At 48.8% G+C, this 25,471-nt stretch overlaps 2 protein-coding genes across 9 annotated transcripts in view; one reads left to right on the forward strand and one right to left on the reverse strand.

Moving 5' to 3' along the window:
• The window catches only part of prrt4b (proline rich transmembrane protein 4b), an 18,082-nt gene extending 14,403 nt beyond the window's left edge, over nt 1-3,679 (forward strand). For both annotated transcript variants that reach the window (XM_053864176.1, XM_053864175.1), the window contains one exon: nt 1,347-3,679. In XM_053864176.1, coding sequence (XP_053720151.1) covers nt 1,347-3,313 — 1,967 coding nt within the window. In that variant the 3' untranslated portion in view covers nt 3,314-3,679. The remainder of the gene's footprint in view (nt 1-1,346) is intronic.
• Nucleotides 1,514-25,471, reverse strand: impdh1b (IMP (inosine 5'-monophosphate) dehydrogenase 1b). 7 transcript variants are annotated; one of them, XM_053864177.1, is made up of 16 exons: nt 24,880-25,471; nt 17,806-17,904; nt 16,296-16,376; nt 12,527-12,575; nt 9,781-9,882; nt 9,637-9,711; nt 9,345-9,551; nt 9,192-9,279; nt 8,795-8,994; nt 7,390-7,480; nt 7,220-7,315; nt 6,780-6,923; nt 6,569-6,713; nt 6,366-6,509; nt 6,213-6,296; nt 1,514-4,887 (listed from the first exon to the last, which is right to left on the reverse strand). In XM_053864177.1, exons 1-16 carry the CDS (start codon nt 25,077-25,079, stop codon nt 4,866-4,868), a joined length of 1,827 nt encoding a protein of 608 aa, XP_053720152.1. In that variant the 5' UTR covers nt 25,080-25,471; the 3' UTR covers nt 1,514-4,865. The 7 variants fall into 7 exon arrangements, with proteins under 7 accessions (XP_053720152.1, XP_053720153.1, XP_053720156.1 ...); XM_053864178.1 differs by having other exon boundaries at nt 1,515-4,887; nt 16,296-16,373; XM_053864181.1 differs by lacking the exon at nt 24,880-25,471 and adding an exon at nt 19,288-19,455 and having other exon boundaries at nt 1,515-4,887; nt 16,296-16,373.

Below are 25,471 nucleotides of genomic sequence, written 5' to 3' on the forward strand. Positions count from 1 at the left end.
CTAGAAACATTTCTATCTTCCAAAAGATGAACCTTGTGAGTGAATCTGACCTGGAAACTGACTGGGCAGGCGCCTGTTGATGACATCACACACGTGCTGTATTTCCTTTAGGCTTGTTAAACTTGAATTAACGTTTTGAAAACAGCTTGAATCCTAAATGAAACCTGTCCATCCACAAAGAGGCGATGCTCCGGCACCCTGTGTGCAGGCTGGCGCGTGTTGATGACATCACACAGTTCAGTGTGTTTGTGTTTACATGCCGCCTCCCAGATCCCTCGGACGTTGGAAGTCGGAGCTGGGAATGGCGTCCCAAGCGCGTGGCTCGTGTGGATGGAAGACACTTCCTCTTGCAACTAGAAAATACCTATTCACTCTGTGTGGTTCTTTCATTGACTCACAACCTCCTGCATACTTTCAGGGAAGCCATCTTGGATTGCCTACTCTGTGTGTGGTGACAATTCTCTGACTCTCTAACTTGGTTAGGTATTTCATCCTGAATCAACAACCTCAAAATGCAGTGAGAACCCCAGACGCTAGTATGTAAAGACCAGTTCAGTCATTCTTCCTGGAGCAACATCATCTTAGCGCACGGTGTGATGTCATCAATAGGCGACATATTTCATCAGGCGTTGCAAAGGTTGCTGTCAAAACCCTCATTTAATAATCCGCCCTGAAGCGGCTTCATCGGGAGGTGGCGGCGCAGACACTTCACCGACCCTTGAATGCACCACTGCTCCTGCTGAGGGGAGTCACATGACTTCAGCATCATCTGTGACGGACTTGTAAGGACCTGGCGATGTGGAATTGGCAGGTGGCACCTGTGAACGGTTTTGATCAACTGTGTTGCTCATGGGCGACTAACGGAGGTCAGGAGTCAGAAAAAAAGAAGCATTAAATCCGAACGTTCTGACCCCTGTTGTCATGAGAGAGGCCTGTAGGTGTCGTGTTTGTGTGGGGACACACAGAAATGTGGCGCCGAGGGCAGTTTCTGACGCTAACATTGCACACAGTTCCCTTCAGAAGACGCTCAAGACGCCGTGTAAAAACGCTGAGGAGGAGACTGCAGACTGCTCATCTCCAAATCCCACGTATCCAGTGCTGTTAGTCAAGATCAGATTAGGACATTTGGCTGGAGCTTAAGTGTCCAGTCGCCTGCTGTCGTCCAACAGTTTAAGGTACTTAGCTCCAGCAACCCCTGCTTTGACTCCGCACACGTGACGGGCGGATACCGCGGAGCTGGTCCCAGTCGAACAGAGGCTTCTGTTTTCCTCGAACGACCTTTTGTGGCTCCACAGTGAACCTGCGCCTGTTTCCTGATTGAGTTTGACAGAGTCTGTCTCTTTCAGGATCCAGCGAGGAGGACCTGGACCCGTCCACGGACGACTGGGAGTCGACCACGCGAGACAGCGCTGCCACCTTCCTCCCGGACTGCAACCAGGAGCGCTCCGGCGTCTGCAACATCTCCGAGGCGTGGGGCTCGACCGCCACCCCCCGGGAGCCCAGGCCCACGCAGAACTCCAGCGTCGCCAACCAGTCCAGCAGCCCGTTTCTGATCCCGGCGCCGCTCATGCTGGTGCCGCTGCACGCCGACTGGAACCGCGCCATGGCGGCCTGGGGTCTGGCCTGGCAGGCGCACGTCTACGGCGCCGGCTGCCTCTTCGTGCTGCTGACCCTCGCCTCGGCGCTCAACCTGCTCTGCCTGCCGCTGCGCTGCCCCTCTGGCTGCGGATACTTTGCGCTGGTGAGCCTCTTCCTGCTCGCCGCGGGCTTCACCAGGTCCTTCTCCCTGCTGTACGACGCCTACGGCCACCAGGAGCGGCTGGCCTCCACGGAGGCCTCCCTCATGCTCCACGAGGCTCCGTTCCCTTGCCTGACGGCGGCCTTCGGCCTGGTCTTCCTCCTGCTCTCCATGCGCTCCAGGATGCAGCTGTCCTACTCTGCTTTCCAGAGGCCCTGCTTCCTGGCCTGCCTGGTGCTCCTGCACTTCGCCGCCGCCTTCGGTCCGGCCACCTTGCTCAAGTTCTACCAGCAGAGGCCTCCTCTGTGCCTCTTCCTGTCGCTGGTGGCGCGCGGCGCCTTCGTAACCCTGGCCACCTTCCTATCCCTGGCGTACTTTGTGTTCTACATCTACGTCCGAGCAGACTCCAAGCACATCTACCACCTGAACAACACTTCGCCGACGCCCACCGAGAGGTACAACCGCTGCCCCTTCGCAGAGAGCCGGCACTGGGAGCGAGCGGCGGCGACCGTCTGTCTGTCGGCGCTGTTCTGCCTGGCCTGCGCCGGGCTGCAGATGTACGCCATGCTCAACGCCATGGGTGTGGCCGGCGGAGAGGAGGTCTTCCACCCGTGGCCCTGGTGGGCCTTCCAGCTCAGCTGCAGACTGGGCGAGCTGGGTCTGAGCGTCACCTTGGCGCTGGTGGTGGCGCAGCCCGTCTACTGCTCCGACCACCTGCCCTCAGCTGGCAGCTGTTGGAGCGAACTCTTGGCGTCCAAGTCCCCCATTCTGCCCGGGAGCTACCAGTGGAGCCTCAGCAACCAGGAGAAGCTGGCTATCGTGGACACGGCGGGGCTGGGAGAGAGTGAGAGCCTGCCTCTCTACACCCTCATGGACGAGCGTCTGGCCGGCAGCATGAACGGGCTGGAGCTGCTCTATCACAGCAACCGCGCTCTGGCCTACAGAGACCTGGACCCGGACCTCCAGGGCTCAGACAAGCACAGCAATGGAAGGCTGGAGATGCCGTCGGGCGGGTCTTCCTTCACCAGCGACTCCACCACCGACCTGCGGCCGCCGTCGCCCATCAACCTGCGGCGCAGCATCGACGAGGCGCTCTTCGGCGAAGCCCTTTTCCCCATGAGCCTCTTCAGCCCTCCGAGTCTCTACGACGGCATGTCCAACTACGATTCGCTTCCCATCAAAGGCCATTGTGATCCCGCTGACCCCGGGCTCTTTCGGACCGCCTCCTGCATCCAGTTCAACAGTGAGGTCCAGGCTAAGCCACAGGGCGGCGGAGCCACGACATCGCCGTCCTCGTCCAGCAGCTCGTCTCCGGAGCGATGGCGGAGCAGCTCGTCCACCTGCTCCCTCTACAGGACCTCCATCGGAGGCTCCTCGCTGGCGCTGGGCCACAGCCCCGAGAGGGCAGCGGGGGACCCTGGCGGCCCCCAGAGGCAGTACCAGACGCTGGGCGCGGCCTCGCAGGAAAGCCTGGACCTGTCGTCCCAGGCCGACCGGTCGGTGCACGAGGAGTTCATCAGCGTGTGCCGACAGATCGACGCCGTGAGCGTCAGCAGCGAGACCATTGACCTCTGACACTTTGATGCTAGTTGGGCAGGAAGCTACAGAAAAGCTCCTCGCGTCACGGCAGCACCTGCGTCCGCGGTTGTTCACTAGTCCTCCACTCTCTCACATGAACACACGGACGCCATGTTGAGCAGCGACTGTGAAGCTGAATGTTTAAAAAGTGCCAAGATTGTATTTTTTACCTGTGAGAGACAAAGCGTGTACAAATGTTTCTATGACAGACTGTTGCACTTCAACTACTACTGACGTCACACGCCATGACCAAGCTTTCTGTGATGACGCAACAGCGCCCTCTGCTGGCCCTATCAACCCGGAAATATTTATTTCTTCACGCTCACGCTGCACCACGCCGTTTTAAAACTCAATAAATGGAATTGAAGGAATCCAGTCTTTATTTCTGGTATTTATTTTAACAGCAAAAGCAGTTTTCCTGTAAACATAATTTGACGTCTGAAAAAAGCAAGATTGACTTTTTAAAAGAACAAAGAGGTTGATAAACGATGCACCAAAAACTGATGTTGACGTAACAAAAGACGAGATGCTGGACTCGAGCGTTGACATGTGTATTCTCTCCAAATCACTGGTCCATCATCCCAAACGCTCCGTGCATTCAAACCAAATTCACCTGTCCAACCGCACCTGTGCTGGTTTGAATGTTTTAGAAGATGAGATTCACTTAACAGAGCAAAAAAAAAGAAGCACAGAAATGTGCTTTGTAATTTAGTGTTTTTGGGGAGTGAAACTTGGATTTCACGCGTCTAGAGGGAGGTTTCCGATGGGGTGGAGGTGGAGTCATGGCACTTTAGTTCTCAGTGGTTTTCTAATTCAACATTCAGCCAGAACGGCTGGCCGCCTCCCACATGGCCTCTGGCAACATGACACGGATGAGACGGCTGGCTGGAGGTGACACCCGCCGACGACGGGCCGCTTGCGTTTACAAAAAGTACTTCTGGGAGAAGGTATAAATACACTTGGCAGTACGCGGTCACAATAAAGCAGGATATAAATACAAGTCTCCTCTCGGTGAAAAAAGGACATGCATATCAAAAAGCCTTCACGCTCCGGTCAAAGCTGCCCCTACAAACCAGATTGAACAAAGTGTGGGGATTCAAGTGTTTCCATGGTGGACAGAAAGAGTGGCGCCAATCACGGAGGGGAGGGGGGGAAGCTCGAGCGCTGTTAAGAGGAAGCTGGTATCAAAAGTGGAATCTGAACCGAAGCCAGTCTGCGGTCTGTGCAGCAACTTAAAAAACATTCCAACAAAATAGATTTATATATAGAACGTTGTCCTTTGAGAATATCAGGACTGAGCTCTCGCACGCGTTTCATCCACCGACACACAGAAATAACGGCCGTACACTCGAGATACACTGATCGTTTCGGGAAAAGACCCTGACGTCCCGCCTCATGAGTTCAAAGCCTCGGCTGGAAGGAGAGGTACGTGGAACGGGCTCCGCTCAGACGAGGAGCAACGGAGGACGACGGGGGGCAGAGGGGTCTGGGAGGTGACGTGAGGTCGTGTTCAGCACATTTGGTCACTGGTACCGAGGACGTGTCGGGTTCAGTAGAGCCGCTTCTCGTAGCTGCACAGGTGGAGAGAACAAGGGCTTGTTACCAGGACGCCAGAGGGAACCTACTGGGTTTTGTCATCAATCTCAGTTATACTTAGCTGAAGCTATCAAACATGGCTGTCTGGCTGGAAAAAGGTTAGAGCGGGCAGAGGCCTCAAAGGACTACAAAAATGGAGGCTGCAGGTTCACAACAATCCCACAATCCTCTGGAAGTCTGTAGCAGCTTGAGTCACCAAAATGTGATTCACAGAAGCTTTAACCAAGTTGAGAATGAGACTGAAGCGGAAACCAACTCAGTCTTTGCAGCACAGCGCGATGCAAACAAAGCAGCAGCACAGTGAAGAAGTCCATCTGGGGTCTGTGGGCTCAGAGGTGGAGATGCTCCACATCAGTGATGAGCAACCCTCTAAAGCCATGGCAAACTTTGTTAGAGGAGAAAAATCCAGAAGCCCCACATTAAATGCAGCTGCTGACGCTCAGCTGGATTTGCAAAAACGAGTTGCAGAAAATGTATTTGTTTGAAAGGGGTGGAGGATTGAGGCTCAATATATCAGCATTTATTTACATTAAATAAGTGTTTTGGTTTGATCATGTCTCTTCCACATGATTCTATTCTGGTTTGGAGAGTTTCCAGACAACATTCTTTGCTTCAGCTTCATCACAACGATTCTTCCTCCCTTCACTTATATTTGGTTCTGCATTTAGTTTTTAGCCAACTTTTAAAGAACGGAGCAAACTGTGCCAGTCTACCAGTGTCAAAGTTTTGAAATGTCACGTTAGCCGTTAGCTCTGCGGTGCAGACAGTCTTTGGCGTCACAAGCAACACTCCCTGTGACGCCTGTGGTGAAGGTGTGTGGTCACGTGAGAGGAGCGTCAGCTTTAGAAACAGCTGGAGGCTGAGCATTTGACCAGTTTCTTCACTGCAAGTGTGAAGGAGAGGAGCAGTGCACGCACCACTGCGAGTGATGAATGAATCATCATCAAGCGCATCAGCATAGATCTATAGTGTATACAAAAAAGAATGTGACCAGATCGACGTGATCTGCTCACGGCACGATCTAATTGTTCATGATGGTCTCTGGACCAATGGGGTAAAACTGGATCACTTCACACGGCACATCTGTCCGTCTCACTAGAGTGCGGCGCCACACAGTTGAACATGCTCGGTGCGAGTGACGTCCAGAGGTTCTGAACTGGGCAAGTGTAAAACCACCCCTCCTTCACTTCCATGTCTCATCATGATAGTAGAGAACTCAAAACCTCGAGGGCTGGCGCTACATCAAGAGCAGCCTGAAGGAAGCCCTGAGTTACAGAGGAGGAGCGAGCCGGTTACTCACGAGTGGAGTCCGTGAACCCCTCCCTCCACCTGCGCGGACATGGTGCGCTTCTCGAACTTCAGCTCTCCAGAGTACATCATCGACCTGTGGCAGAAGAGCGGGTGGGTCACACCAGCCTTAAAAACAGGTCCAAGTAAGGAGCGTCCCACTCACCGCAGCACAGACAGACTCCTGGCTCCGATGTCTTGGCAGCCATGTTGGATCCCGGCGATCAGATAGGGTACGAACTTCTGGATGGAGCCCTTGTCCTGCACGGAGCCTGACACGCCCTGAGCCACCTTCACCTTGTCGCCCTCGCTGTGGGAGACTCGGTGTGACTCTCTGAGCAGGCGACACCACGTGGGGCGACCACTCACCTGAAGTAGCGTTTCTGGCTGCTGGTGCTCTTCTCCATGGCGTCCAGGGAACCCATGCCGCGGTACTTCTTCAGCCGCACGCCGTCCGAGAAGAAGTACTCTCCGGGAGCCTCTGTGGTGGCGGCGAGCAGGGAGCCCATCATGACTGTGGAAGGACACAAGCTCAGCCTCTCACTTGCTCACTGGGACCTGCCAATCACGGCCCGCTCACCGGTCGACGCCCCCAAGGACAGCGCCTTCACCACGTGGCCGACGGTCTGGATGCCGCCGTCGGCGATCACCGGCACCCCGAAGCGGCGGGCGTACTCGGCCACCTTGTACACAGACGTCCCCTGGGGCCTCCCACACGCCATGACTGAAAGTGATGCCGCAGATCAAAGCCGTGACCCGCTGGGGTGGAAAGCAAACACTCCACTCCAGTCCAGTCCTTCTCACATCTTCTGGCTCATGCTCATGACCTTGTCGGTGCATGAGAGAACCCTCACCATGGCAACAGACCTAGGCTAAGATCTCCATGACAACAAGCACTGGACTGGAGCGACGATCTTTCTTCACGAACAGATCAGGTCAGACGCCTCTCTTCACTAACAAACAACTGGCTGAAACGTTATTAATATTGACAGACTGAACAACAGACACTCATCCTCTCACCTTCTTGCGTGATACAGATGGAGCCACAGCCCATACCGACTCTCAACGCATCAACCCCAGCATCGATGAGATTCTTGGCCTGCGCCGCCGTGACCACTGCAGAGAGAAACGAGTCACAGGTCAGGCGACAAGTCGCTTCCCACGAAGGTGGAGTCTGGAGAGAAACGCACCGTTGCCTCCAGCCACCTGCAGGTCGGGATACTTCTGCTTGATATAGTTGATCATGTTGATCTGATAAACAGAGTTTCCCTGCGAGGAGTCCTGCAAGCACAGAAGACCAGGTTCAAAAACTAGGTGGCGCCACACAGTTCCAGTCAAATCCAGGGGCCATTGAATGAACCACCCATTTCAAGTCTATATCTAGTACAATAATAGTAGTAATATGAGAGAAGAAGAAGTGAGTTGGCAAAAAAAGACAGCAGTTCCCAGCAGGGATTTGAACTCACGCCCCTTGTGTGACTGTCCATCGCTCCACACCTCCACATCTCATTCCTCCTTTTGACGTCAAGCTTAAACCACACCCCTTTTCCATCATCGATTCATTTGTCGGAGTCAACACATAAAGCCAAGTTTCACCTATCCTCTTACTCCTCCTTTTTGTTCATGAGAAACATCATATTCACCCAAAAATCACAATATAAATAAAAAAACCATACAATACAAAAAACATATTATAACATTATATGTACATACATACACACACATATGTACATACACATATATATTTCCATATAAGTAGTAATATGTTACAACATATTAGTAAATGGATGACAGCCTTTATGAAACAGCGGCCACCAGGTGGCGCTCTCCGCTTAAAGCTCCACTCGCAGTGAAAGGGTTGTTCAAATCCACACATTATAGAGCAGACAGTGCCATCTAGTGGCCTCTGAGACGAGTAGCCTTATCAGCCCGTCACAGTGTGTCGACCTCAACCAGGCCCTGAAACATGCTGTCCAACAATCGACAAGTACAACGACAACGCATCTTCTCACCTGTGACGTGAATGCCAGCGTTAAAATAAACTCAGGCCACTCCTTCTTTATACTCATCAGTTACTATTTCCTCTGCTACAACAATGTTACCGACAGTTCAACTGGACTGTTACCAACTCAAGCTTTCCCAGCCGACCAGTTACTTCTACAGTGAAGTCATTCCGCTATTACTCTGTTGCCAAAGGATTTATTTGAGCAACTCCATTCCATATGCTGGGTTCCGTGAGGTCGAGTTTTCCGTTCTTCAGCTATTTCTGAACGCAGCTGGGCGTGTGAGAATAGCGATGAAAATCTACCTCTGACTGATGCTCCTGACTATCACACCAGCCCACTGTAGCAAAATGTACCCAGCTGAAGCTTAAAAATCAAACGCACTACTGGTGTATTTCAAACCTGGGCTCAGTGTTTTCAGGCCGCAGGAGTGAACCCTGACCTGATTTGACCAACTGTGATTGAGAAAACAGTAAACAGTCCGACCTGGTTGGACATGAACTTTTGCAGCGTCGGCTAAATAAAACGCAGCGGTCTCCAACCTCTGGTGTGTTCGGTTTGTTTAGAGCTGAAAATAAGACAACACACTCACCAGAACCACAACATCCACCCCCGCCTGCACCAGCAGGTCCAGCCTGTACTTGTCGTCCTCCCTGGTCCCGATGGCGGCGCCGCACAGCAGCTGTTTGCGGGAGTCTTTGGAGGCCAGGGGGTAGTCCCTGTTCTTCTTCAGGTCCGTCCTGGCGATGATGGCCACCAGCTCGTCGTTGTCGTTCACGATGGGGAGCTTACCTGCCAATGAACAGAGCGGGTCAGGGAGGCACCTCCACCAGGATGCTAACTCCTACCCTTCCACCTCCATCGCTGAAGTCAAATTATAAAGAGCCCAATAGGACAGCAGGAGGCAGTAGTGTTTTTCTAGTTTCTTCCTCACAGACTGATGAAGTCTTGGGGAGAAACAAAGAGTGCGTGGTCCCTGCTTGACTCACCTTTTTTGCTGCGCTGCAGAATGTCATTGGCCTCCTTGAGAGTAACACCAGCAGGGGCCACCACCAACTCCTCCCGTTTGGTCATGACCTGCAGCAAGCAAGGGTGTTGTATAAAAACAGGGCTAAGCCAAAGGGGAGCCCTCTGAGGCGCACCTCCTCCAGAGCTTTCTTGTGGTCCTTCTCAGACAGGAAGTCGATGTCTCTGGAGGTCACGATTCCCACCAGCTTGCTGCCCATCTTGCCCGTCTCGGTGACTGGAATGCCGGAGAAGCCGTGTCGGACTTTGGCCTCGAACACGTCGCCTACCGTGTGTTTGGGACTCATCACGACGGGATCTGTGATGAAGCCTTGTTCGAACCTCTAGATGGGGAACAAGGGAGTCGCTGAGCTACAGAACCATCAGCTGAGTGAGTTCATCTGGGGGTGGGGGACCAAAGCAACTCACCTTAACCTTGCGGACCTCATTGGCTTGGAATTCTGGTGTGCAGTTGTGATGAATGATGCCGATGCCGCCCATTAACTGCCAGAACAAATAAAAAACATTAGGCAGGCCAATGGGAAATCAGAGAGGGCTCGTTGACAGTCGTACCGCCATCGCGATGGCCATGGCTGACTCTGTGACGGTGTCCATCGGAGATGAGATGAGCGGAGTTTTCAACGTGATCTTCTTGGTCAACGCTGACGTCAAGTCCTTCCAAAGAGAAAGAGGCGCATTAAGCAACTGATCCACTAGGGGGCAGAAAAGCATTTGAACGTTTCTCATCAGCCAGCAACATCCATTCATTGATCCTCAGCCACTAAGGGGTCAGACTACGAACATTTCCATCTCATCTTAAAACACTTCCTAGCAGTTCTTGGACACTGATCTCGTTCTGCTCGGAGCACTCCACTGCAGCTGCTCTCCAAGCAAACGTGAAGACGGTAAAGCCGAGTCCCAGAAGTGACCTCCACAGAGTTCCCAGGACGGGTTTCCCATCCTGTGCTTTGTTTAAATGAACGACAACCTTCCTCACGCGTGGGAATTGAATGATAGTCTTTTATCTCACGACGGCTCTGCTGCTGTTCTCAGGGTTTCAAGGTGAAGCGGGAGAGATCTCCAAAAGCTACTGGCTGATCTTGGCAGGGAACAGGTTTAAAACAAGCCTAAAGAAAGCGGCTCCACTCCACTCCACTAGAGTGAGGCCAGTTGTGTTAGTCACGCATGAGCGTGCTCACTGTTGAGAGAAAACTAGGCCGTGTGCTCCTGCACCAAGTATAGAGACAAATGATTCTACCACCCTAATGAGAGCAGAGACAAGGCTCTTCATCCAGAGATGAAGTCGTCCGCTGCGTGGGCGAGAGGGCAAGCAGGCAGAGCCAAACGTAAACACGAAGGTGAGGCGGCAGACAGTGGGTGACCAGGGGCAGACCAAAATAGCTGCGAGACATTTGGATGGGGGGAAAAAAACAGACTATTTTTTAGAAAATGTGGTGAAGGCTTGGAGCAGAGGGATCTGTTTACACGACGGACGGCAATTCAGGAAGAGACTTTCTGCTGACATGGCAGCCTCAAAGTTCACCATCATTTTTGTCGATGTGCTTGACGGTCTCATGTTAGTATGCACGGCTTCCAGAAGGTCGATGATGTCACAGCACGTAGAGCGCAGTCTCCTGATCTCATATTCAATAACATCTTGCAGACAGACTGACTCACTTCATGTCGACTTTATATCTGTAAAATAACCTATTCCTAAATGAAAAGTAACAAGAGCAACTTCTGAAACTACCACACCCAATAAAATACTTCTAAAATGTGCTGAGCAAGCACTTTTTTTCCAAAGTATTTTTTTTATATCTGACAGCAGCAAGAGAAGAGATGAGTGGATGAGTTTTTGACTTTTGGCTGAAAGAACTTTACATAAGAATTAAAGGAATAAGAGGTGAAGAATGAGGATGCTGAATTTGATATCACTGCTCCTCGATTTTTATCTGACAGCGACAAGCAGGTGTTTATAGCTGCAGCGGTTGGACAAGAAACAGTTGAAAATATTGTTTACGCAAGGTTTTGGGCGAAACTGACACGCCATTGCCATTCTTACTAAAACAAACTCTCTCAGACTCACTTGCCAACTGTCAACACGGCTCGCCTCCTCTCTTCAGCTGAAACTGTGCGTCTTTACGGGGTTCTGCAAGGATTTCTTAAACCCCAGAAGAGGGGGAAAAAGGAATGCAGCCAACCAAGATCTGACAATCGTGAAGCGAATATCTCTCCAAACTGCCGCTGTCCTAACCTGGCCCACCTGGACGCACGTGTTCAAGTCATTTAGTTATTTAGCCATTATTTCTTTCAGGAATTTTCTGTTAAAAACACACCAAAACCTATCCTCATCATGTCCACCTCAGTGATGCTTTCTGCCTTTCCTGTTTGTTTCAATGTTTCCACTTCATTTGACCATGTGACATTTCATCTTATAAGAAGAGATTGAGGCACGGCGCCTCTCGTTGTTGGGGCGGTGTGCGACGATCGTAAAAACCCAAGCATCTGTCTGCATCTATCGGCCATACATGGGAAGGTCTGACACATCAGAGGGTAAAGATCCGGTCTGTTTAGGCAGCGCTTTGCTGCAGAGGTACTGGGGCTCCTGACTAATGACTGTGACATGAGCGCCAAGCTCCGCCTCCACACTTTCAGGTGGGAGTTCTCAATAGGATGAACCTCCGAGGCGTTTGGGATTTGGAATATCAAATCCTGTCGTTGGCGACAGACTTTTTGGTTAAGAGGTTCGCCTAGGATGGTGACCTTCGTTGAACTACTTACTACTACTACCACATACAACCTATTCTCTATGGATAACAAGAGTTGGAGCAAAAAAATCCAAACACTACCAGACAGCAGAAACTAAAAGTCAATCGCAGCAATCAACAAAAACAAGTGCCCGGCGGAACACTGGCCCACTTCTGCTGCCAGTGGTTCCATGGTCCAGTTCTGATAGTTAGAGGTCAGCAAGGGCAGCTTTCAGTGCACTGACTGTTGCAGTGAGAGCGGTTCATCTCAAACACACAGATACAGGACGCTGCTGCGGCCACTTGGCTGCGCAGAGCTGCAGTTCGGCCACATTCACCCCTGTGTGACCCCACCTCTGCTCTGTTCATCCGATAAGCCTGCTTTGTCAGAGAGTTCCAATGGACCCATCGGAAAAATAAACAGACAAGTAGGTCAGGAGCGTAGGTGAGAGATAAAAAGTCATTTATGACTGAAATGACTACTAATAGAGCGACGCAAGACTGTAGATTACCAGGGAACTCGGAGTGCAATTCAGCAACTCATGCCAAAGACAACCTCGAGAATTACTCACCACTTCATCGGATGTGAAGTCGATGAAGCCAGGCAGAATCAGGAAGTCACTGTAAGACAGAGGCAATAAAAACAGATGAGATTCTGAGCACAGATACAAAAAAAAGGCAACGTAAATCATCACTTAAAGCAGCGTGACGAACTCATCTGAGTGGCATGGGATGAAAACGAACACCATGTTTGCGTGTCAATGACATGATAACAAGCTGCTTCCATCTCCGCCAATTGTGATTGATAAAAATGATAAATAAGCAATAAATGTTCAGGCCACCGGCGAAACAACACAGAGCATAACGGCACAGACGAGTTAGGAAAACTCTCTAAACACAAAATCTCAAGTCAGCGTAAAATCAAGTATCTGAACTGTCATGTGATGCGACTCCTCTAACCGAACCACACTGTTGTATCCTCAATAACAAGACCAAAATATCAGACCCAAATATCAATTTCACGGCACGTTGAAACCTTAAGGCAGTGCAGATTAACTTGTTGGAGAACAGCATGAATAATTCATTATTCATAAATCAGCTAAGCTGCTAATTGCTGAGCGTGCAAATGTTCAACAGCTGTCATGCTGAAAATGTTTCATATACACTTCACTAAAACAAAAAGGACCATAATGGTCTGTTTATATGCCTATTTATGACAGTAAAGTCAAATTATTTAAAAGGTTATTTGGCCTTCAGCATTTGGAAGTGAACAAATGTGCCTCAAACCTCATGGTTAAAATGCACTGTTGGGGAATGAAGTGCCTTCACAGTGGAATCACTTTTGATAAGAAAAGACATGTTCAATAAATCCACATTTGGACCTGAAATGCAGCCTCATCGCATCACATTGCATCATCTCCTAATACTTGGGAGGAGTGTTGACTCCGCTGTTGACAAGGATGGTGTCAAACTGACTTCTCAAGCCCATCTGCAGCAAAGGAGAAACACCGAGACGGGACCGGCACATCTGGCAGCATTTAGCAGCAGCCTCCCACCACAGAGGGAACAGCTGCGGCCACTTCACTAACCAACCAGCTCCAAGCTACTGTGGACAACACACCTCTCACGGCTTTAAATAGCAAACTCTGCATAGTTTGGTTTGAGAGTAAACGTGGGCTGAAAAAGAGATGTTTGCTGATCGACTTGTTTTTGAAGATCATCATCTGACAGAACAAACTCAAGTCAGACCGTGTCTATCATCCCGGCCGCTGGTGTCTGGCAGGTAAGAAGACTGCTGCTGTTGTTGATGTAAAAAGGCAATGTAAATCAATGAGACGATCGATGCATCGTCACAGATATAGATTGATATCTCCCAGACAACGTCTTGACAAAGCACACTACATAGTTGGCAGGCCACTCTGGGGCAGGCTTTTTCCGCAGACGGGCAACTCTATTCATTTGCTGCCTGGTGATAAAGAAAGCTGCTGACTAAAAACATTTGTTGGTCTCAGATCAGCTGCTTGGAGGAAGGAAGAGCACATTCACGCTCAAGACACAAGTCCCATATTTCCATGGCTTTCAAAATAGTTACCGCACGATAGTTTGGGCAAAGGAAAATATCAAAACGCTCAAGCATCGCGATACTTGATTCTGCAATATTGTAGCGATACTCTGGCTGAAATATCACAATATTCATACGTAATTTGCAGATACTTGGAGAGGCAGCTGCATTTGTGACGTGTTTCACAATAACGTTTTCTTTTTGCAACGGTCTTCCAACTGAGCTAATACGGCACTCTCACACGCCATCATGCCCAAGGAGTTAAATATAGGGCACGTACACGCAGTTTAGAAAGTACAATGATGTTTCCTCATGCAAACATTTGTTTACTGCAACAAGCCAACAGAACAGACACTGTCAAGAACATCGTGTAGAATAACCTCAGACGAACTGAAGAGGCTCAACCACATGCTAACAGCAGAACATCGGAAACATTACTGGCCACTCTGGGGGTGAGAACAGCTTCCTTCAGAACAGATGCATAGATAGAGGATTTATTTGCCATTAATCGCCAGTTAGCTCAGCTTCAGTGCGATTGAGATTTCTAATCTATCAACAGCCTTAATAATTTGAAAGCCAAGTGATGTATGTGGTAAAATGTAAGGTACATCCTCGACGATTCTGTCTTTTTTCCTGACAGCCCCTCGCAACAGCCACAGTCAATAATGTGGGCCCCAAGGGAATTTATGAGCCCACCCTGCTCTTGATGCAACAATAATGAATTTAATATTTGGCCTTATTTATCCTCCCGCTGTGTGTCTTCAAACATTTATTCACATGTTAAATAAAAACATTTCCCTCTTCATGGCCCCAAACGGGAGTCACGGTGCCTCACCACTCATGAGTCACTCTGAAAATGAATGACACGGCTGTATTGCAGGCCAGTTGACCTCACCAACAGTGACCGATCCATACATGCTTCAATGTGACACATAGTCTGGGTGTTCTATATTCAGGCGGATCTCATCCCTCCTCCATCTTTGACTCAGTCTCGGGTTACTACAACACAAGTAATCATTCCATTAAGTCAGCGGTAACCTGTTACATTTCCAGAGAAGCCTCATCATAAACAAGCACTGTCAGGAGGGGTCGTGACATAATGATAGAAAACGAAATTATGGGAAAAATGTTGGGGAAAAACAAGTAAAAAAGGTGTCTTTCTGTAGATAATTTTGTGATTATTACACAATAATACAATAAATGAGATTCGTAGGGGAAATACACTTCATAATATTTCGTGTACTACTCAACGGTTGTTAGTATAAATCGATGAATATACGAATGCAAAAAATATATACAAGTCAAAGGAAGCTTTCAAAAGATTCCATAAATACAATCACAAAATCAAGTTCATACAATTACCGTAAATATGAATAAATAAAAATGAGAGGAAATGAATTGTATAAATATAACACAATAACTATACTTGATTTAATAAACCACAAAAGAGAAAGAAAAAGGACAATACCTTTCTCTATTGAGGGCAGAATAACAAGGCTACTGAAGTTGTTGAATATCTACTGAAATGGCTTTTAATTGCTTCAGTACTGGGATTAATCCAGACAGAGGGGTCACGCACCAGGTCCTGTACCAGTCCGGACACAGCAGCACAACAGTAGTGCCCGTCCTACTCTGTGTCTCCACACTGAGCCTGGACGCCAACTCATCAGAGCCCACCCTGAAAGCCTCCACAGCGGACTAGGACACCCAGAGCTGACCTCGCTCTCCTCGCTTGCTCTCACATGATGCCAATTGGGACCGTCATGTGAGGAGCCTTCACTCCCGCCACGCCGCACTTCATTATTGGATCAGAGCCACACAACTTTGTTAACCACTCAGCTTCACACACACGAAAGCCGCCATCGAACGGATATTTGACTGGAAACGCAGCTCAAGAGAAGATTGTGTTTTGATCGGCTGCATCAAAATGAAAGGCATAAAAGTCATGCAGGTCAGGTGGAATCATCCAGGCATCTTGTGTATGTTCGGTGAACTGACACATGCTCGACACACACAGGTAAAGGTCAAAGGTTCATCAGCCCCTTTCCTTCACTGAACCACGTCGTGTCATGTGCCCTACATACACGAGATGGATCATGTGGCTCGGTGATAATTGCAAGTCAATTATCCATTCATTGGAAGCAGATTTCATTCAACAAAGATTAGCTTCATCAAGTCTTAAATCAACTGCACGCATCATTGCATGAAAGTGTCATCGTCATAAAGTATCTGAAGAACAAGACTGAAGAGAATCGTTTAAAAATGACTGTGTTACTCACTTGTAAGTCAACCCATCTCCTTTAGAGCATAGCTCTTCAGCCGTATGACCGTCGGAGAGAACGCACTCTTGGTCTGATCTGCTGGTTCAAAATGCGTTGGCCATTACAAAGCACTTGTGCGGACACTTCACCCACCAATGTGAACCGGCGGGGACTTGACAAAGAAACCCATCTTGGAGTGAGAATGAAATGGTCATTGTGACTACGGGTCGTTCGAAACGGGCCAATTGCTGTCTCGCTACACGATCTGAGAGGTGGACACCAGTTATCTGTGCAGCCACAGGATGATGGAGGTGTGAAGACAGACGGTAGCGGCATGGCAGTCACATGTCATCATCACAGCTTTAGCAGCTGCCGCATTAGGAGGTTTCAGTACCAGATCGAGGTCAGAAATGTTCATTGAAACTCCCAGATCAGTGAAAACAATTGAAGGTACTAGAAGGTTCCAGCTCAACACTAGTAAACATGCAGTGCTTTCCCAACTTTCAACTCACACTAAAGTGTTACGCAATTCTTCTTTGGAGGGGGGGATTTAGAACAGCAAACTTCCTTCACAACATCTGTGAAAAGCTTCCGTCTCGTCTGATATAAAAACTAACGTGTTGTCTCGCATGTTCACATACTGGAACATTGATTTGCGTGGGAAGGCTGATTCTACATTTGCCCCTCAGGACAAAACTTCCTGGGCAGCAGCCAAAATGACAAAGAAGGGAGTCAACTGTTTTTTTTTTTTTAATAATCGTCAGTTGATGCATTTACAGGCTGGAGCGTCACAAGGAGGCCACAGCGGTTGCAGAGCACTGCGCTGGGAAGGTTCTGTCACTCGATTGAAAACGGACCTTCTGGGTTTTCAGATCACAAACATCGTTCTGGATTCCACGCGACAAATGAAATCATGGCCACAGCATGAGACACTAACTCTCAGGAGGGTGGTGGAGGGGGAGGGGACAAACACCGCTCTGTTGAGATACAGGTTTATGACTAAGTTATTCAGACACACTCAGAGAGGCAGCGCAGAAAACTGGCTCATGGTACTGGTATGGAATCAGCAGGTACCTGAGCAACACACGTCGAGGTCCAGGAGGTGTGGCATTGATTGAGTTCTCCAACCACCTAACTCACAGAACCTGCAAGTGTCCACCAACACAAATATAGAGCGTTTGGAACCAGCTTAATCCTGGATTCAATCTGGACACCAAAGGATGCAACGTTTCCCCAGCGTCTCCCTCAGCTGAGCAAGAGTCTCTAAACCATCTTCGATTAAGCAGTTCAAATGTCGGCTGCTGGATTCACATTATGTAGCAGTTTCAAGCAAGAAACCTTACTCATCAAGTCGTTTTCAAAGCGACTGGCATCAACCGATTTCAGAAACATCTCCTGGAGGTTTGCAATGAACGCAGAAATAAACCCTAATTTAAGTGGTATCTGAGTGAAGTAGATGAGGCAGCAACCTTGCGTTTCGAACGGACCCTGGGTGAAGAAAATGGAGAGGCAGGAAAGTGACACTCACTTGTAGGTAAGGCCGTCGCCGATGGAGAAGAGCTGCTGAGCTGAGAGTCCGTCATCAGGGACGTAGCCTGTGCCGCCGCTGATCAAGTAATCCGCCATGCTGTCCAAAACAAAACAAACACAACATCAGAACAGCTAAGAAACTTTCAGACATCAGGGAAGTGAGCTCAACTTTCCCGGACAACAGGACTGTGACAGGAAAACACTGCACTTTCTCAGCTGCAGCATCCACATTACACGTCTTCCCTGGATCACATAACCATAGCAACGTCAACAACCTGCTGCCAACATCCGGCCAGAGCGCATGCGTGGCAGGCAACGGACGCAGCAAAGTAAATAAATAATACACTCGATGGGAACTAAGGCAGGTTGTCAGGGTAGAAAGGTCACTGCTTGATGCAAGCATGACGTCTTTGTGGTCATTTTCCCTGCCGATAAAAACATACAGGAGGAAAAACTCCAGCCAGAAAACGGTCGGGACGTGAGCAAAAGCTGCCCGACTGACCCACTAACACGGCAGCGAACCGCTGTTGTGTTGTGATTTCCAGGCATTTATGAGAAAGCACCGGCGATAAACGATCAAAAACAGCACATGGAACATGGAAACAAACGAGTTGTTGTCGAGTGCTGACAATGATTTTACTGCCCCGGTGACCTACATTGTCTGACGGTTAGCAAACAATAGCAGTTTAGCAACATCCGTCTCTTCAAACGAGTTGAGATGGAAACATCTTCCACCTTTTTCGACATAAAAATAGAGCCGAATGGTTGTTCGCGTGTGTTCCATTTAAACCAGATCGATTTTCGTGTTATAAACAAGAAAGAATTTCAGTAATTATGGGAGAGACATTATTTAGGCTGATTTCTAAACGAAGTTTGGTTTATTTAAGCGCAGAGTAATACACCCTTAGCTCAAACATTTTGTCAATTATTACTTAAAAATCACACAAACTAACGCAAGTCAGCACAGGGACGCCAAATACGGGTTGACTTCATGACTCCGTTTAAAACAGCGTGACAGGTTCGATACACACGATAAAATGAGAGGCGTTCAAAAGGTAAAACTCCAAGGTAAAACCACCGACCTACACGTCTGCTGTCGCCCCGAATCACAGCAAAAACACGTCGCGTTTTAAAACCGTGCCAGTGTCGTTAATAATCCACCAACTTTTGGCAGAAAACATGCCACGACACATGTGGAAGGATCGTTAGCATTTAGCCTCAGCCGCCTCGACTGCACAAAGATGGAGGTGAAGAAGTGCTCGTCGATGTTTCAGCTCCACAGCCGAGGTTGAGCACGGATTCATACGCACGTTCTCCCTGTTCCTGCCGTGAAAACATCAACATTTGGATGGACTGGAAGCTAGCTAGCTCGCCGAGGTGCGGGGCTGATGCCCACGTTGACAGAACGGAGGCAACTTTCCGGCAGAAGATCGCGTCAAAGTTCCGCCAACGGCGTCGCTCGCTCGTGTTTCCGCGTTACCTGAAGAGTGAAAACAGGACGAGACGGCCGGTTTAGTCGTGTCCGCAGGATGTGGAAGCGCGTGAAGGAGTGCTCGCCTGTCGCCGAGCTGCAGACAGAGGCGCTGCCGTTATGTAGCAGCGGCCGCGTCACGTCCCCTTCCCTCACAGAGAGGCGGGTTCAGTGGCGGCTCAGCGCCGCACGCGCTCATGCATATTCATGCCGCCAAACGATCGCAGTCAGGTCGAGAAACTTTCGTTTAAGAGACGGACTTTAGAGTTAAGCTGCTGATGGTGGAGACGCACATCTGACCCAGGAACACGTGTGAAGCCAGATGAAGGAGAACACACCTAGAGGCAGCGGCTCTACCCGAGTCTCTGACAGATGACACACCCAGAGCCCCTTCATCACAAAGGCAGGATGGATGAATGGGTCTCTAATGACCAGTGAGTTCACTCCTGCAACCACGACTCAGTAGCAGTCAGCAGGCTCAGTCAAAGTCACTGCGCATAGATTCCAAAATATATTGACACTCAGATACATGTCGATTTCAGTTTCAAATCAGGACTGAAAATTTGATTTAAAAACTTTGACAGGGTCATTTAGGAATGTTCGGTTCGGAGTATTACAGTAGTATTATTTAAACTCTCCAAGTGGTGGAGTTTAAGTATCTCGAGGTCTTGTTCTCGAGTGAAGGAAAAGGGGAGCGTGAGATTGATAAACAGGTTGGTGCAGCGGCAGCAGTGATGCGGTCGCTGTATCGGACCGTCATGGTGAAGAGGGAGCTGAGTCACAAGACCCATCGATCTACGTTCCCACCCTCACCTATGGTCACTAGCTTTGGGTCATGACCGAAAGGATGAGATCGCGGATACAAGCGGCTGAGATGAGTTTCCTCCGCAGGGTGGCTGGGCGTCACCCTTAGAGAGTTGGGTCATCTGGGAGGAGCTCGGGGTGGAGCCGCTGCTCCTCCACATGGAGAGGAACCAGCTGAGGTGGCTCGGGCATCTGATCCGGATGCCCCCTGGACGCCTCCCTGGGGAGGTGTTCCGGGCATGTCCTACCGGGAGGAGACCCCGGGGAAGACCCAGGACTGGCTGGAGAGATGATGTCTCCGCTCTGGCCTGGGAACACCTCGGGATCCCCCGGGAGGAGCTGGAGGAGGTTTGTGTGGACCGGGAAGTTTGGGCTTCCCTGCTCTGAATGCTGCCTCCGCGACCCGACCCCGGATAAGCGGCGGTGAAGGTGAAGGTGTTTAAACTCTGATCACGCTCATGAACGCTGAATATATATATATACAAGGACAAAGTAGTGTTTGTAACTTCAATTACAAGTCTTGATTATTTCATATCTTTGTTCTTGTTATGTTATGTATATTGACCATTATTTTTGGAAATGTGTTGTACTTATGGATGCAATAAATTGACATTTTTGTCGTTTACTGACCTTTTTTTTTTACATTACTGTATTATTAGAAACATTTTATATCTTTATTGACCACTGTTTTCTAAAATGTGTCCTGTCAATGTAAAACATGTTTGTTCCCTTGCTTGTTGACATTATTTTTGTTACATTTATTGTGTTATTGTAATCATTTTTGTAATGTTTGTTGACCATCATTTTTTGAAATTATATTTATTAATTGCGTGATTACAATCATTTCTGTCATGCCGTTTATTCACATTCTTATGCTCATTCTGTTATCCTGTTAACCTTTTCTTACGCTGTTAATTGACCATCATTTTTTTATATCTACGTTTTATTCTAACATTTATGTTTTTTTGGTATTAGTCTTGGTTCCTCTGGGGTTGCATCTATCATCGTCCTTTTTTTCTTTTTTTTTAACAGCTGCTGCTTTCAAAACAAACTTTCCTAATCTCACGTATTGTTTTGTCTCGGAAGGTTGTGTGAAAACTCACAAGGTCGCAACAAGGAAAAAAGCCTATTTCATTTATAAAGAACATGAATGTAAACCTCTTCATTCCTGAGGGACCACGAAGTAAAGAGTGTGGAATCGGAGTGATTATATCAGAGGCTGGGCTCCTGTTAAACTCAGCCACAGCAGCGACAGCGCGACATCTGACACGTCGTCCGTCAGGCAGCGCGACTCCAAACCTGCGCTTGCTAATCCACCTCTCCGACGTCACCATCACATTTCACAGGCTTTATCAGCGAGACAGGCTCCTCTGTGTGTGCAGGGGTCAGGTGATGGCACGTACAAGAAAGATGAGCTTTGTCTCCCAGATGTGGCCTTTCACACCACGCGGCACACGTGCAGGGAGCATCTCTTCATTTCATGCCTCCACTCTTCCTCAACGTCTGAAGGGCGCAGGTCACAACAAGCCCAGCCACAGCGTTCACATGAGGCGAGGGACGCTCACTTTTAGCTACATCATCGACCTTTTACAATCGCCACTTCCTTATTTTAAAATGGTAGCTGAATAAAAAGCAGAAAAATGTGACAATAAGCCGTGTATTCAGCAAAGAAGCAAAGCATGATGGATGATGAAGGGAACAAGTGGACTGAAGGGGCCAGCGGACACATTTGAAGGTGTATTTATGATCCAACCAAAGAACTTCAACTATAAGTTGCTATATTATGATGATTATTATGATATTGTGTATCAGATCTCACACATTTTTTTTTCAGTTTTATCAAGCTAAGGTTCCTCAGTCGGGAGTTTGTGTGGCGTCACGTGGTTTACACCACAGACGTGTTGAAACGCAGCAGAAAGCTCTCTCACCAAGGTCACACGTGAGACAGTTTTGTTTTCATGAAAACAGCCCTGGGTTTTTGCTTCGGACCCTTGATCCTCTTCTGGTTTCAACTGATCAAAATTTCTATCATTATTTAGAGCAGCTTAAACGAATGTGGCTAATGAAACAAGCGTGACTCAGTCAGGCGGCACTCCAACCACATGAGCCACGGAAAAAGAGCGTAGCGCTAACGTGCTGACCATCCAGGTCTGATCAGCACAGCGAGGACACGAGTGACTGGAATCTCTGGGGACTAGTGATGTGGTCCAGACTGAGTCCAGTCCAAGAGCAAGACTCTGAGCTCCTGTGAGTGAGTCAAGACCAAGACCAAGACAGAGACCAATAGCCGCATACAAAGAAATGGAACTGAAACGCCTCAGACTGGACTTAGAAGTTGGTCAATTTTTAAAAAAAAGAAAGTGATGACACCTTCCATCTTGCTTCCCAGATGTGTCATTGTTGTGCAAGGTGGCGCTGCAGTACAAGTTGGGGTCCAATCGAATGTGGGTCAAGGCAAATATGGGTCAGTAGCTCCTTCATGCGAGGGTCTATTCTGAGCGGTGCCTGCTCTCTCCTCCCTGGCTGACCCTCACTCCGTCCTGCGTGGTGCGCGGGACGTTAGCTGGGCCGCTCACATTAGAATAGCACCTGGCCACTTCACACTTTGGCCTCAACGTGGAAGCCATTATCTCAATGGAATGCAAATATGCGGGAAGTGTAATTGAACACGAGGGATTCAGCGTCCGCTGAAGTGCCTCTCTATGTAAAGTGACACGATGCCAATGAGTGGATTTCCATGTTACGTGTGCGGCAGAGCGGGAACCCTGGTCTGGTCCAGGAGCAGGGGACCTGCGCGGCTCTTCGATGCTGAGTCATCCGTGTTAGCAAGATGAGGGGTCAACGTGACAAAGAAGCATGTTCATCTGTTTCTTTCTGACTTGTTTCCTTCCACCTGATCTATTCACCACATGACCTCAGCTCGCTCACATGCCGCGTTCCAGTTACCACAGGAAGACGCTCCAGAGCTAGCGTTAGTCACTGTTAGCGCGGTCTGCATTGTAGCTACAGCATCAACAGCCAGAATTACACAACAGAAGCATTTCTATATGTGTAGTAAATGTACTTTAAGAGAAGGAAAAAACAGAAGACAGATATGCGCATCGTTACAGGAGGTCTCTCGCTGTTGACGCTTGGATTGTGAAATGGGTGGTGAGAATTCTCCCACCTTCCAACAGGGAGATCTGGGGCCGAGGGGGGTCATCTGAGGAAGCGCAGCTGGGAATTTCCGGCGTCCGAGGACAAACGCAACGCATTACAGTATAGGTCACGAAGAATCATGGGACGGAAGCCAAGGTCCATAACCAACTCACGGAGCTAACTGTTACCTAGAAAGACGACGTTTTCTTCTGTGAGGGGGAAGAGCTTTTTCAAAGACCTAAACAAACTTTCGGCGTCTCAGTCGGGAGTTTGTGTGGCGACACGTGGTTTACACCAGTGATTCTTAACCATAGGGCCACGAGCGCCCCCTAGAGGGCCTCAAAACGTTTTTTGTTTTACACCTGTGGGATGTCAGTTGAACCCATGAGCCACGTATGGTGGCAGTAGTGAGTCACTGAGTTGACTTAACAGCTGCACATTTATGATTGTTACTAAGTATGGAGGAAAAATGATGAAGAAAGTGATGGTGCCCCCAACAGTAAAACCTGTTCATGAAAGCACCTGTTGAAGCAGTATTTAAAATACTTTCATTGGCACTTACAACTTACATCTTCTTTAGTTTATATTTTGAAAATAATCTTATTTAATGATATTTAGACATTGTTTTAGTATATCTATACTCAGAATTTTATTCATGATGTACAGTTTTTCCAATTTTCTCAACATTTTGGATCAACTGTATTTTCATTTTTTTCTTCAGTAAATATGATGGACTTGACTTGCACCTGCTTCTGCTGCTGGTTGGACTTTTCCATGACAAATATCTTTGCAATGGTCACATGGTTTCATGTCATTTCACAAGGTTTTGGTTAGTTTACTTGTCAGTAGATTAAATATGGTTATTGATCACAAATGAAATCAAGAGTTATGAGTCAGTTTTATGACTTGAATGGGTTCCGAGCCCATTGTGGAAAGGTTGGCCCCGAGATCAAAAAGGTTAAGAGCCCCTGGTTTACACAACATACGTGCTGAAATGCAGCTAGAACATCTCACCAGGTTTTGCTTCTACTAACAAACGGGTCCGTTTTAGCTGCTTCAAGTGCTTCGGGACGGCTCGTCCGCCATATTTGTAGTCCTGGCCGAGCACTTGGGCGGCCATTTTGCTAACTTTAACTTGATATAACTTAGACATGACAAACATTTCGAGCTTTATTTTGATGCGAAGCTACTTTACATGTAAGTGAGAGATTAGTGATGAAAAATAAACAGAAAGAAACCCAGCCAGACTGCGAGAAAAGCAATCACATTCATGAGCTTTAAATCCATTGAAATGCTGGGTAAACACCCCGCCAGCTAGTTGATCGCAATTAACATGGCGAGGATGCCACAAAACGTGTTCCCTCTGAATTACAGCTTGCTCTTCCTATGAGAGAATGAATCTCTTCTGCGGGCGAGTGCAGCAACCGGAGGGAAAGGTGGAATAACAGCTCCACACTTGTTGGACGAAGACGTCGACCTCAAGCCTGGACTGTCTTTGAATGACGGATGAGGAGCTTCCACTAGTGTTTGGTAAAAATGGGAGGCATTTTTCCTCTCAAACACAGATGATAAGGGTTTTACACGTCCACATTCAAGGCAGTGGATGCTTGTTATTGGCGACCTGGCCGTGAGAGAGAGAGAGTGAGAGAAGCACCTCACCTCTCGGGACCCAAGCCGGCCTGAATCCTGGTGGCGCTGTACCGTTGAGCGGCGGTCTCGTGTCCATGTGGGCTCTGGCGAACAAAGTTGTCTCTCTCCCGGCCGGCGTGTGGCGGCTGAAGGTTTCCCACGCCGCTCCCATCGTCCTCCCGTCGGCTTCTCCGAGCGCCGTCCGTCCCACAGTCCTCACACCCCTCCATCTCTACTCCAAGGTCAGAGTGTCCAGCGGATCTGAGATAAAGAGCTGCTCTGCGGCGGAGTCTCGTTGGAAGCTCGAATTCAAATGGCCCAAGTTAAAAACAAGACTCAAGAATTTGCAAACCAAATGTTGTTGACTCCTGCGGCGGGTCCAGGTCCCTCCTTCCACACAGGTACTCTCCCATTAACCGGAGACGAGGCACCTGCTGGGAGAGGAAGACAGCAGCCAGCTCTCCAGGCCAGGACGGCGCCTTGGAGACTTCCCCTCTGAGAGAGGGTCACCGTGGATATGGCGCAGCGCAGCGCTGTGGTGCTTAAATCCTGAAGGAGTTGCTTGTGCTTCGGAGGAGCTCTAATGGCAGCAGCATCAGGGAGAAAGACTCATCCCCGCCGG

This window comes from Synchiropus splendidus, chromosome 4, assembly GCF_027744825.2.
Source record: "Synchiropus splendidus isolate RoL2022-P1 chromosome 4, RoL_Sspl_1.0, whole genome shotgun sequence".
In the NCBI taxonomy this organism is placed as follows: Eukaryota; Metazoa; Chordata; class Actinopteri; order Syngnathiformes; family Callionymidae; genus Synchiropus; species Synchiropus splendidus.

Coding starts and splice junctions, on each gene's coding strand:
- impdh1b (XM_053864177.1), bottom strand. CDS start 25,079: ATGGAGGGGTGTGAGGACTGTGGGACGGACGGCGCTCGGAGAAGCCGA. Junction 6,924..7,219: donor CATCTGTATCACGCAAGAAG/GTGAGAGGATGA, acceptor CATCACTTTCAG/TCATGGCGTGTGGGAGGCCC. Junction 6,510..6,568: donor AGCCAGAAACGCTACTTCAG/GTGAGTGGTCGC, acceptor AGTCTCCCACAG/CGAGGGCGACAAGGTGAAGG.